Raw genomic sequence first — 13,741 nt, 5'->3', positions numbered from 1 at the left:
TCCTTCCCATTCTGTAATGAAACTAGGTTTAATTCCTAATATACCCATCATCTCTTCACTGGTTAATAACATATGCCAATGTCTTTTGATTATTTCTTCTATCCTGTTGCTATATAAACCAAATTCTATAACACAGGACCTACCATAGAATTTAGGACTCTCTCTTTTAACAATAACTTCTTTATTCGTTAAGTTATTTTGATACCAAGTCCCTAACAAAGGTAAGTATTTTTTCCCCCATTCTCTTGTGACCTCACACATCACCTTATCCATCATTTTACTTTTATAACCCTATCCTTAAATAATGATGTAATAAATTGGATCTCTTTAACATATCCTGATAATCAGATGTCATTCTGAGTGCCCTTATGCACTGTCCCTTGTAAATATTTTCTTTGTCTTATTTGGATGACAACTACTATAGTCAAGATAGGAATTGGTGAAAGTATCCTTTCTGTGTATCTTGGATTTGTATTCTCCATTCTCCATAGATATCAAGGTATCCAAATAAGGAACCCCATTTTATCACAAGTGAGCGTAAACTTTAAAAATTACTACTATTGTTCAAATAAGTAAAAATGTAGTAAAGGATTCCAAATCTCCCTCCCACATAATATATATATCGTCCAAAAGCGTGAATAATATTTTATTCTTTCCATATATTCACTTGTGAAAATTGTCTTCTGTTCCCAATTTAGCATGACTAAATTGACAAATATAGGCACAGGCACCCATAGCCACACCTTTGACCTGTCTGAATAATTCCCCTCATAATAAATGTAGTTGTTGTCTAAGACAATAGACATTAATTCATTAATAAGTTGCACTCTGTCCCACTCCATCTCTCCATATCTACGGATACTCTCACTAAATGCTTCCAAACCTTCATTTTTGGGGATACAGGTGAATAAATCCACAACGTCTATAGAGGCATACATTATGTTATGACTACTTACATAAGTAGGAAATCTAGCCAGAAATTCCCAAGAGTCTTTAACCATGTGTTCGACCTTATCGTATATGTGCTTTAACATAGAATCAATAGCAACACCTATTATAATATGTGGTAATATGGCTTTTAAAAAATTTTTTTCAAATATTTCTAAATGTTTTTGGCGCCAAGTTATGTATTTAAGGAGTGCAAGATTTAGTTAGTATTGTTCTGATGAAGCACACGATCTAGTGTGTGAAAGCGCTTAACTTGGATTGATATTTTTATGCAATAAACAACGGTTTTATTTTACAATAGTTTGGAATTTGTGCTTACGGAACAGCTCTGTTCAAACATTGTGGCTGATTCATAGCCTGGCGGTGTAGCAGTTGACTTTTTCACTCATTGGCGTTAGCGTGTCTTGTACGCCACTTGGATTCTTTAGTTATTGTACACGCTGAGTTTTTCTTTGGTTTATCTATCATGAGTGAAGGAAGTGAAGCCTTGGCTCCTGCTCAAGTGGATGAGCTGTCGGAAATTGTTCAGACATCACTTTATTGAGGGAGAGATAAGCAGGCTGTATGAACTGTTGAACCGCATAGCGATGGGCAGTGGAGGGATGTTAAATAGTGGAGCCGATACAGGGGTACACGACAACTCCATCTGCAGAGAGAATCGTGCTAAAGGAAATGGCGTTCTGAATGTAAAAGGGCTATCCGATCCTATTAAGGAGGTAAAGGAATTTGTTTTTACATCTTCACCAGATATACCTAACGGACAGGTCTCCAGGCATAGTAGTGTTAACATCATTGACTTGCCTAACGTGGGTGAATCCACGGAGTTAGGTAATAATAAAACATTGCAGACTGAGTTTACTTTTGACTTTTCATTTGGCCATTTAATGGATGAAGCGAGGAGAACGGGGGCTAGGCCTAAAACTAGCCAGAATTTGAAAACCTATGCCCATGTAGCAACAGGCGAGTCGGAACCCAAAGGTACTGTACATAAAAAGCATAACAAGACAGGATTTCCTGATAAGGAAATCAGTAAGGAACAGCATTTAAAGGACTTTTTAGATAATGACTGTGTTTTTGACAAAAGGAAGGAGAAAGTTAATAATCAAACACGTGTATTTAAAGGGACTCTGAGAGACTTAATATACGATTTTGGTAAAAGGCTAAACATGATCAATGCAGTCAAACTTGATATTGCATATTTAACACATTGTATGAATTCTAATATTGTACCAATGGGACTACGTTTTTTTAAAGCCCCTATGGGCATAGATTGGACGGAAGAATTATGTATAGATTTTAATAATTTATTTGATAAATTTGGCATGGATTATATTAAAATGTTGATTAAATATTATGATGCCAAATTATGTAAGGAATTGCACGATGTCGAATGTTTGAATGAAACTATTGTAAATGATATGTTATTTACACAATGGGAGAAGCTTTATTTTAAACAATTTGACTTAGCTAAAAAAAGAACAGATAAGATATATGAAAGAAAGTATAAAAAATATACCAGGGACATTGAACAATATAATATGGGGAAGGCATATATTTGGAATAAAGTGTATCAGATACCACACAGGGAATACAAGGACAATAGGGGTGATGTGAACACAAGGGGAAGTAATTTTTATGAAAAGGGGGAAAATTTTTATCAGGATTACAACAGGAAGGAATATCAAAAATGGACAAAGGACAGGACATGGAGGTGAATATGACTAATGAAGTAGTATTAGACCTATGTGACGTAGATAGGGATAAGCACATAGTTACTGAAGGGCATATTATATTAGTAAGTATAACAATTTTCAGATTTTCAATTATACTAATATGCGATTAACAAGGGCTCATTTTGGACTGTTTTCTAAAGGTATGAAATTTATACCTACAAGCAATTTTAAATTAGTGGACAGCATATGTGACATTAAGAAATATGTAAGAAAGTTAAATTTGGCAATAATGTTCAAAGATAACCTATCTAAAGAGGACGTATATAATGAAGTCAATATAGGAGTTTTAAGGAAGAAAAGTACATTCATGCCTATGATGAACAAGGACGTGGATAGATTTGAAAGAGCAGTTACCTATGACATATACCATGAGAAACAATTTAATTGTAAAGGGGAAGGTATAACTAACCTAACTAATGAAGAAATCAATGCTTTGAAGGAATTAAGATCTAGTTCAGAGTACAGAATTATGAAGCCTGATAAGGGGGGGGGGGGGTGGTAGTATATGATAGTATGCAATATAAGAATAAAATATATGATTTGCTACATGACCAACGGAATTATGAGAGTATATCCATTAATGAGCTTAATATAGCTTACAAAAGGATAGATCTATACCTGGAAGAATATTTGATAGATAATAGAATTACTGACGACTTATATAAATTTTTAAGAGTGGAGAATCCAACACTAGCCACAATGGTGGGTATACCGAAGGTACACAAAGATGTTAATAACCCCCCCTTTTAGGCCTATAATATCAGGCAGCAAATCAAAAACTTTTCCCATAGGTGTTGCTATTGATTCTATGTTACAGCACATATACGATAAGGTCGAACACATGGTTAAAGACTCTTGGGAATTTCTGGCTAGATTTCCTACTTATGTAAGTAGTCATAACATAATGTATGCCTCTATAGACGTTGTGGATTTATTCACCTGTATCCCCAAAAATGAAGGTTTGGAAGCATTTAGTGAGAGTATCCGTAGATATGGAGATGGAGTGGGACAGAGTGCAACTTATTAATGAATTAATGTCTATTGTCTTAGACAACAACTACATTTATTATGAGGGGGAATTATTCAGACAGGTCAAAGGTGTGGCTATGGGGTCGGCCTGTGCCCCTATATTTGCCAATTTAGTCATGCTAAATTGGGAACAGAAGACAATTTTCACAAGTGAATATATGGAAAGAATAAAATATTATTCACGCTTTTTGGACGATATATATTATGTGGGAGGGAGATTTGGAATCCTTTACTACATTTTTTACTTATTTGAACAATAGTAGTAATTTTTTAAAGTTTACGTTCACTTGTGATAAAAATGGGGTTCCTTATTTGGATACCTTGATATCTATGGAGAATGGAGAATACAAATCCAAGATACACAGAAAGGATACTTTCACCAATTCCTATCTTGACTATAGTAGTTGTCATCCAAATAAGACAAAGAAAAATATTTACAAGGGACAGTGCATAAGGGCACTCAGAATGACATCTGATTATCAGGATATGTTAAAAGATATCCAATTTATTACATCATTATTTAAGGATAGGGGTTATAAAAGTAAAATGATGGATAAGGTGATGTGTGAGGTCACAAGAGAATGGGGGAAAAAATACTTACCTTTGTTAGGGACTTGGTATCAAAATAACTTAACGAATAAAGAAGTTATTGTTAAAAGAGAGAGTCCTAAATTCTATGGTAGGTCCTGTGTTATAGAATTTGGTTTATATAGCAACAGGATAGAAGAAATAATCAAAAGACATTGGCATATGTTATTAACCAGTGAAGAGATGATGGGTATATTAGGAATTAAACCTAGTTTCGTTTACAGAATGGGAAGGAATTTGAAATCCCTCTTGGAGACTGATTCTAATGGAAATGTGACCAATATTAAGGGTAGTACAAGAAAATGTGGTGCATGCAACCAATGCCAATACATTATGGAGGAGAAAGAGATAGTATTGGCAAATTACAATAAGACAAAAATACATACAAAAAAGGGAAATTGTAATACTAAATATTTAGTGTATTTGGCAACTTGTACAGCGTGTTCATCCTATTATATAGGAAAAACTGAGCAGCAGTTTAAGAAACGGATATATGCACATACATATTCTATTAGGAAAAAAGATGAGAAAAATGCCCTAGCAAAACACATAATGAACAAGGGAGTTGAGCATCAGTTTAGGTTTTGTATACTGGAAGTAATTAAGGTCAATCCTAGAGGGGGTAATATTAGGGGGCTTTTAGCATTTAGGGAATGTTATTGGCAAATCATAACAGATGCTACCACATACCCAGGTATAAATGAACATATATCAGTTAAACCCATTTTAGAAATATGAGTAAAATATTTATGAAATAGGATATTTTTGAAATAGGATATTTTAGAAATAGGTTAAACACAATCCTGTCCATAGTTAGGTATATCTATTTATTTATTTAAATATATTATTTATTATGAATTATTTATTATGAATTATAGGTATGCATGAACTAAGTATATATATTTATAATTAAAGTATAAATGTGTAGGTGAAGGTTACAAAGTAAGCATCAGTTTTTAAAAGGGAATGGGATGTTTTATATGTGTACACATCACAATGAGTTGTTAGGTAATCTGTTTTACAATCAATTTAGAATTATATGTAGGCAGTGTCTTGCAAAATATATATACATAGCTGAGTACATACATTAGGAGTATATAAAGCAATTTTAATTGTGTAATTTTAAAAGTGCATTTTTAAAACATATTTAGATAAACATATGTACACATTTTAGGATGAATGTTAATGAATTTGTTAGCAGATATTGTGTGGTAATATGGCTTTTAAAAATTTTTTTTCAAATATTTCTAAATGTTTTTGGCGCCAAGTTATGTATTTAAGGAGTGCAAGATTTAGTTAGTATTGTTCTGATGAAGCACACGATCTAGTGTGTGAAAGCGCTTAACTTGGATTGATATTTTTATGCAATAAACAACGGTTTTATTTTACAATAGTTTGGAATTTGTGCTTACGGAACAGCTCTGTTCAAACATTGTGGCTGATTCACAGCCTGGCGGTGTAGCAGTTGACTTTTTCACTCATTGGCGTTAGCGTGTCTTGTACGCCACTTGGATTCTTTAGTTATTGTACACGCTTGAGTTTTTCTTACGATATTGAGATTGAAAAGCTGATCTCGGACAAAACTTTTTCTGAAGTATAGATCAAATGACTCACCTAGCTGAAAATCCTTAGTGGAAGAGGTTAGGAGACAAAATGACATTATGCATACTTCAAAATAGAATAAAAAGTATTAATAGGAAGGAAAATGTTAGAAAAATATGTATTTGAATATATGTGAAATGCTAGTTTGAAAACAAAGTAGTATGTAATGCATTTTACTCTATTAATCATATAACAGAAAGGATAAATCATTGTGTAAATGCAAGTAGTTTTGAAACTGCAGTGTGGCTTGTAGCAAATTGACCTCCGACCCTGGCAGTTGATAGCTTAGCAAGTTTTAATGTTTATGCTTTTCACAAGTGATTATCTGCTGGGTCAGGAAATTAAATATGTGAAATAATGAAATCTTCTGCTCTTTCCTGCTGGGATGATTTGGCCTTGTATATGTGTTACTAAGATAGCATGCAGCTGGTGGGAAAGTGATACAGTGAACAAAGATGTGCATTGGAAGATTGAATCTGCTATTGTATTCAAACTGATGTGAAACCTTAAAGAAGTAACTTTACAGAAAGACATTATGTCTTGATCAGGTGGATAGCAAGGCCGTATTGTTACCACAGGAAAACCTTTTTAAAATATACAGCATCAGCAGTTTTTATGAATAGAGGACTGTAAGCTAAAGTGATGTAGATGCCCTGTGACATATCACGTCAGTAAGGTGGGCACAGCTTGAATGTAAAGACTATAAAATCTATACACTTCCTGTTTCATGTTAGACAAAATTCTGTACTTGTACGTTTTTTGCCTCCTGGTGGACACAAGTAAACTTTTGAACCTGAACCTCCTGTGTATTGAATTCTTGATTTTATTTAACAGCCCTGCTGTAGGGAACTGGAAGTCATGTCTGAAGGTTGCATTGCTTTTTGCTGAATAGCTGCAGACCTTTCCCTAGTCAGTGTTTCTCATTTTTTTAAGCTGATTTTTTCCAAGTTTTCTGCATTTCTTTATTCCTGGCATCCAGGCAGTGCACTTACTAGTCAGTTACTGAAATGTACCCATAAACACAAGTCTACTGGCCTTCTCTGCTGAGTTTGTTTCCACATCGGGAGAGCTAGAAATAAGCTGCTACTCACTGTGCAGCCGCTTGGAAGCCCCCTCCCATTTCTGAGCTGGAGATCAGTGCCTGACTGTGCAGTGTCCATCTTGCACTTACATTTGGAAGTCTTCCAGCAGGGATGCCATAGGGGAGTAGCATCTCAGCTGGAAGCTGTACTAGGATATTCCATTTGGCTGAGTGCATTGTTCTACATTAGTCTGTACTGCTTATGAACTTCAACTCTGTAGTGCAATTCAATTTATGCACTTGTAACCAAGGTCATAGTTGAAAATGCCCAGTCCACAAAACGTTTCAAAAAAAAAGTTTGGCTTGTACTGCAGCATAAATGTATATCACAAATTATTGTGGGAAAACAATATATTGCATTTATGTTTTCAGATGTGCTAATAACTGAAACTGATTTTACGTACTTCAAGAAAAACAAAATAATCAAAGAATAGCAAAACAATTTTTTCTTTAATCTTAAATTTCAATTACATTACTTTCACAAGCACTGTCAGTAACACAACCAGATAAATGAAACTGACTTCACAACTCGGAGAAAAATGATTTGAGGAAGCAGCATATAACATTTTGCTCTTGATCTAGAAAAATGCTACTTACATTGCTTTTGCCAAGTGTTGTCAAAAGAGCAGGCAAACGGCTGAAACTGAATGTACTGAAGCCAAGCTAAGACATTCACCCTTTGCAATTTATGACCGTGGAGAAAGCTATATGTATATAAGGCATTGTGCACAAAACATTCTTTCACAAGTGCAGCCAGAAACCAGAGCAAACAAATTAATCAGCTGCACTACATTTACAAGTGCTGAGAGAAGTATATACAAACATGAGCAACTGATTTTACCTGGCTGAGCTGAAACATTATTGCTTTGCAGTTTATGATTGAGGGAATTGGTATACAGCATTTGATTCTTGGGGTAAAAAAACACTACATTGCAAGCAAACAGTTGGCATGACTGCATATGACTCAAAGAAATGGGGAAGCAATCAACAGCATTTTGATTTTAATAGAAAATTCAGTTACACTACTTTAACACCTACTATCAGAAGTACTAGCAAACAACAAACTAATGTCCTGACTGAGGTGAAACAATACCTTGCAGTTTAATGACTGTGGGGAAGCAATATTTAGTATTTAACTCTTGTTTTTGCAATTACTATCAGAAGTCATAGAAAAAGACTGCCATAGACTCGAAGCTTAAGCTGTAAACCATCAATCATACGGACAGACTTGCTGACATTCACTGAAAATCTCAACAATCAACATTTGTGCTAATAAGCAATAAGATGACTGCCAAGTACTTGGCTGTGGAGTTCAAAGCATTTTTGCTTGAATTATCTGAACAAAAAAAAATCTAACATTTTATCACATGCATGAAAGTCACTTAACTGAACCAATGTCAATGACATGCACAACATAAAACAACAGAACATGACTGTTTCCCTTTCCAAAAGTGGCTGGCTGCAAGCAAAGGTCAATGCTGCTCAAACAAAAAGTGATTTATGGAATTGTGAAACAAACATTCTCCAACACTAACTAAAGATGCTGTATTTTCATGCTTTCTCCAGATTTCAAGAATTTTCCATTTTGCAGCTAGCTCTGGAAATACCCACATATTCATTTAGTTATGGCAGTAAAGCATTTAACAGTGCTGGGCAAGGAACTTTGAACCATCTCTCCAATCATAATAGCAGTTTACCACCCTTAAGTTATTTGCTTACGTAATGAAGAAACATGATGCTCCAATACACAAGGAATCATTTATTTTTGTTACTTAGTGAAGTATACTATTCACATTTTTGTTCGACTGAACAAAAGCTAAAGCTTGGTTTAATTCATAATGAACAGCCTTTAGGATGGTTCTTCCAGGCATCATCTCCCTTGCTATCATGTTGGGATTTTTGTGCGAATTAATTTAACTATATATGTTGGTTACCCACTTACTTACAAAGAATAAGCAGAAAAAAATGTAACTAGTTCACAGGCCCTTGTGGTACACTTGTGTCCAACAGCAAGAAATGAATACGCATTTTTTTGTACTTAAAAAGCATAGCTCTGCTATTGTCTTTTCCGTCTGACTCAACATATGGCGTTATCAGATCATATAGGATCAGATGTGCTTTCCAAGAAAACATAGTAATTTATGATTAATATCCAGAATACCAAGTACATTTTTGTTCGCTACAGTGTCTACATTTCTATTAAGCAATGTGCATCAACTGTAAAAAGGTATAATACAGAGTGCAAACATAGTGGGTCTGCTACAAGCACCCAAGTTTCAGGCACACAGCCTAGAGCATCTGGTAGTTTTCATAGGCTGCCTTCCATGCTCAATCTCATACATTTCAGGCAAGGTGTAGCAGGTGTAGCAGCCTTATGGAAAGAGTGGCGTTAACATACCTTGCCTGAACACACAGAGTTTAAGGATAGTAAATGTGGCTGTAGCAGAAACAGAATAGAAGGGGTGGGAGTGTAGCTTAGGTTTTTAGGCAGTGAACAGGATGGGGATTTAGGTTTAAGCAGGTGGATATTTTAGGGTAATACATTGTAAGGGGGGGTGATTAGGTTTAGGGAGCGGGAGTGGAGTTTTAGGTTTATGCAGCAATCAGGGACTTTTAAGTTTAGGAAAGGAGATTGGAGTTTTAGATTTAGGGAGTGATCAGGGACTTCAGGTTTGGGGGAGGAGAGTTTTACTGTTAGATTTAGGGAGTGGAGTGAGTTTTCAGTTAGCATTGGGGCTGTGGTAGGGCTATGTGAGGTGGTGGGAGAGTTGGTTAATTAAATAGGATCAAGGCAAATAAGCAGGGCACTTGTCACTTTGAGCAAGTGGCAATGAATAATTATTTTGTGAGCTACCAGCACTCAAGCACTTGCAGCAGATGCAAATGAAGTGTACAAAACCAAATCAAATTCACACTGACACACAACATCCCCTTTGGAAGCACACTGTGCCACATGCAGTGGTCTGACTTGAAGTTTCCCAAGAGTTTAACTAAACACACACATTTTGTTTAAATTAAGAAGAAACATTCTAGAGTCAGGGAAGAACTTACCCTCTGTGCTGCTAAGGACTGACTGCTTTCTCTTAAAGCCAGTGATGTAAAGAACTGCACACACTGATCCACTTCCGACTGTGGTAAGGAGGCCAACAGCTGTCTTAGCTCATCTTCAGTAGAATAGTTCTATTCCATATCAAAACAAAGAAATAAATGTTATACCTTGGTTGTGTAGAAGAGATGGAATTGTTACAATTAAAAGGTACTAATTATGATAAAGTGCACATTTCAACAAATAAAGTTGCAGTAGAAAAAGGCATCAAGCACAGAATATTATACTATGCCATAGAGAAGGTTGAATGAGATTCTCATATTAACAGAAGACCTTTCAAAGAGATGTACGTCATCAGTTTTCATATTCCATGGTTATTCTTAACTTTTGAGAGTTCATTTTACGTATTTATTTATTTGGCATTTGTTTACCAGGAAAGTCTGACCAGGCACGAATCCCGTTTTCTGCGGAGACCCAGGAAGAAAAGCTCCAACATACATAGTTCAATTAATAACCTACATAATATTATCACATGAAGTGCAGAAACAGACTCAACATACAAGATAAGTCAGATCAGAAAATCATACACTGAACATTAAACGACAATCATAGGATACTGAACACCTAGTAAAGTACAGTTAATAGTGACAACCAATGGTAAAGATGTTAAGCATTTTAAATATGGGCAAAAGACTAAAAGAAAGGAAAGAGATTAGGAAATGAAATCACAGTAGGGAGCTATCGGAGAAGTAACAGGTGCTTTGGCTAATAACAGACAGGACAAAAGGAAAGGGGAAAAAGAGTAAGGGAAAGAGATGGAAAATGGAGAAGGAAGGGAGGAGGAAGAAAGGGGAGAGAAAGGAAGAGAAGGAAGGAGTAACGGTAGTGTCAGCCTGGTGCAGGAGATGCACAGAGCCAGGAATTAAGAAGAAATGTCTTCACAGATTTGTTTAAATATGTGACTACATGGCATTGCTTTAATATCTGTAAGAACACTGTTCCAGACCGTGGCTACTCAGAAGGAATACAGGTAGTGGCCGGTAGATTTTTTTGGTTTTTGGATTTCAAGGAGTTTTTTCTCAGCTGAGAGGAGAGACAGATTAGTAAGGTAATGGTTAAGCATGATGCTGGTTGCTGGGCAGGATGAAGATTTGTATACAATTTTATGAGCAAGGAGGAGTTGGGTGAACATGAGGTAGTAAGGTAACTCAAGCCAGTTTAAATATCGGAGGGTGAAGCAGTGCTGGGAGCTGTATGACTGACTGGCTGCAAATCTAACTACTTTGTTATAGCAAAGCAAGTTTTGATCTTAGGGAGACTGAATGTTGGTGAAAATAGGTGAGGCATATAGTAGTAAATGAAGGAGGTACGTAATGGCTAGAGTAACTGTTGAGTTAGTAAGGAATCTTTTTTGATCTATAGAGAATGCCCAGTTTTTGGTGCGTTTTTAAGCACTTTTGTATATGAAGATCACATTTCAGTTTATCATCTGTTATGACACCAAGTAATTGTGTGAGATACAGCTTCAGTGTCAGTACTGTTGATGGGATATTTTGAAGTTGTCTTGTGTGTGTGTGTTTTACATTTGGGGAGAAATAAGGACAGTTTTTTTTATTTGGCTTTAGAAAAGCTGATTGTCACTTAGCCAGTTTTCAATAAAGTTAAAAGCCTGCTGACTGACAGACTAACTGGGAAGGACTACTAAACGAGCAAATGACAGTGGATTAATCTACATATTGTATATACTTAGCTCACTGGGTGGATGTATATATATCATTTATAAATAAGTTAAAAAGGAGAAGTACAGAGTCATGTGGGACATCTGTATTAACTGGGGGAAAAGACGCATAAGCAGAGAGCCATTTAACTGACTGCAGCCAGTTAGACAGGTAACTAGAGAACCAAGTGACTGTTGTACTGGAACATCCTAAAGTAGACATTTTTGAGAGTAGTTTGGTAAGTGAGACTGTACTGAAAAGCTTTAGAGATATCTAAAAAGAGGGAAGAAACTAAATTGTTCTCTCTGCCTTTAATTATGTAGTCCAAAAAGGCAACAAGGGCAGCTGTGCTATGATCTGAGCGAAAGCCTTGTTGGGTACAGTTTAATAGATTTTCTTGCAGTAAATATTTTAAAAGTTGTTCATGAATGCATTTTTCTAAGATCATGGAAAGAGTGGAAGAGAGTGCAATTGGTATGAAGTTTGCTATTTCAGTGGAATTTCCCCCTTTATGAAGAGGAATGATGTAATTTATTTTTTCATCTATGGGATTCTGCTGGCAGTACATCAGTGCTGCTTTAGTCAATGACAATCCAGCCTAATATTAAAGGGAACATACACAAGTCCCATGTAAACACATTCGAAATCAGATACCAGTCTTTTTTTCTTCTTAATTTCTGCATGAGGAACCTTCTCCTGGTAAGGTGAATGCAAATGTAAGTACTATTTAAAAATCAAAACTTAATAACTTTACACAGTAAAATAAATGGGATGGGGGTTGAGAAAGGATAATATAACCATAACTGATGAAGTACTCAACTACCTTCAACTACGGTGACTTCCTCAGTTATACTACTTAACTTTGAGAACTATGGCATCAGTTAACCACAGTACATGGATGGGTACAATCCAACCATTAATTCCATAATCCTGCTTGGTATAAGGCCTGTCAAAGCCCTAAAAGAAGCAATCCTGGCAGAAAACTGGCTCTCCAACTTGCAATGTCTGATAAAGGTAAAATCACCCTGTGACATAGCACTAACCAATATTTTGTATCAATACATTGTTTTAAAATGTCTGAGAAATCTTTGCTCATCTGATGGTTATGCTCCTGTCCCTGCTATCTTTACAAAGATTTTCCAGGGCAGTTACAAATAATAATAACAATAATAACAATAACAATAATAATAATATTGCCTAGACAGTCTGATGGTGTCTATTTGCTTAAAGGTATACATCTCTTAAACCAAAGGAAGACAATATCCAGCTCCGTAGCACAGAAGGCAAAACAAAAAATCAGGCAGTTGCTTTGCCCTGAATATAGCCCAGATGACTATGGACAGACCAATGAAGCTAGCTGGGGAGGCTGGGAGTGAGCAGCTGTCAGTTTGTCAATACTGGGGAAGGGAGGGTGTCTAATCTACCATAGGCTAAAGAGAACACACCGGCAGCAATGAGTCAGCCACATGCAAAGACTGACAAGCAACGCCTTGCACTGTAGCCAGGGTGACAAGTACAGAAGCATGCACATGCCTCAATTACAATGCTTAATTTGGCACAGCATTCACCAGAGTAGCTGCTGGGATAACAAGGTTGAGGTACCAAAGTAAAAATAAATATATGCAGCACTTTAAGGATGGCTGAATAATACAGTGACCCTAGTTTAAGGGAAATTGATGGCAAGACAAGCAAATTTGAGAAAAATGATTATAGGAAAAAACATAATGTTTGCTTTCCTGAGAGAAGTAATACTGGAGATGCATTTGCAAGCAAGTACATCTTTTCTTGCTGTCTGGGAAAAGCAGACATTGCACTGATTCCAAGAGTTCCTTCAACCTACCATGCTCACCTCAGAACCTTCACTCCTACGATTCAAAAAAAAGCTTAAACCCCATCTCAATACTCTCTGGCAATGTCCCTGTTCCAAACCTGATTAACAGCTATCATTTACCCTTCTCTTACCTCACTATCCTTAACCGCTTTTTAACAAGGCGCC

At 36.0% G+C, this 13,741-nt stretch overlaps 1 protein-coding gene across 1 annotated transcript in view; it reads right to left on the bottom strand.

Moving 5' to 3' along the window:
• Positions 1-13,741, bottom strand: part of SERAC1 (serine active site containing 1) — a gene marked incomplete in the record, with an annotated part of 923,851 nt that overhangs the window by 619,128 nt on the left and 290,982 nt on the right. The window contains 1 exon segment of the mRNA XM_044063262.1: positions 10,033-10,161. Coding sequence (XP_043919197.1) covers positions 10,033-10,161 — 129 coding nt within the window.

Source organism: Protopterus annectens, chromosome 1.part0 (genome assembly GCF_019279795.1).
Source record: "Protopterus annectens isolate FY-2018-M chromosome 1.part0, PAN1.0, whole genome shotgun sequence".
Classification (NCBI taxonomy): Eukaryota; Metazoa; Chordata; order Ceratodontiformes; family Protopteridae; genus Protopterus; species Protopterus annectens.
Note: the sequence above shows the minus strand (reverse complement) of the source record. Positions and strands in the feature narration are given on the sequence as shown.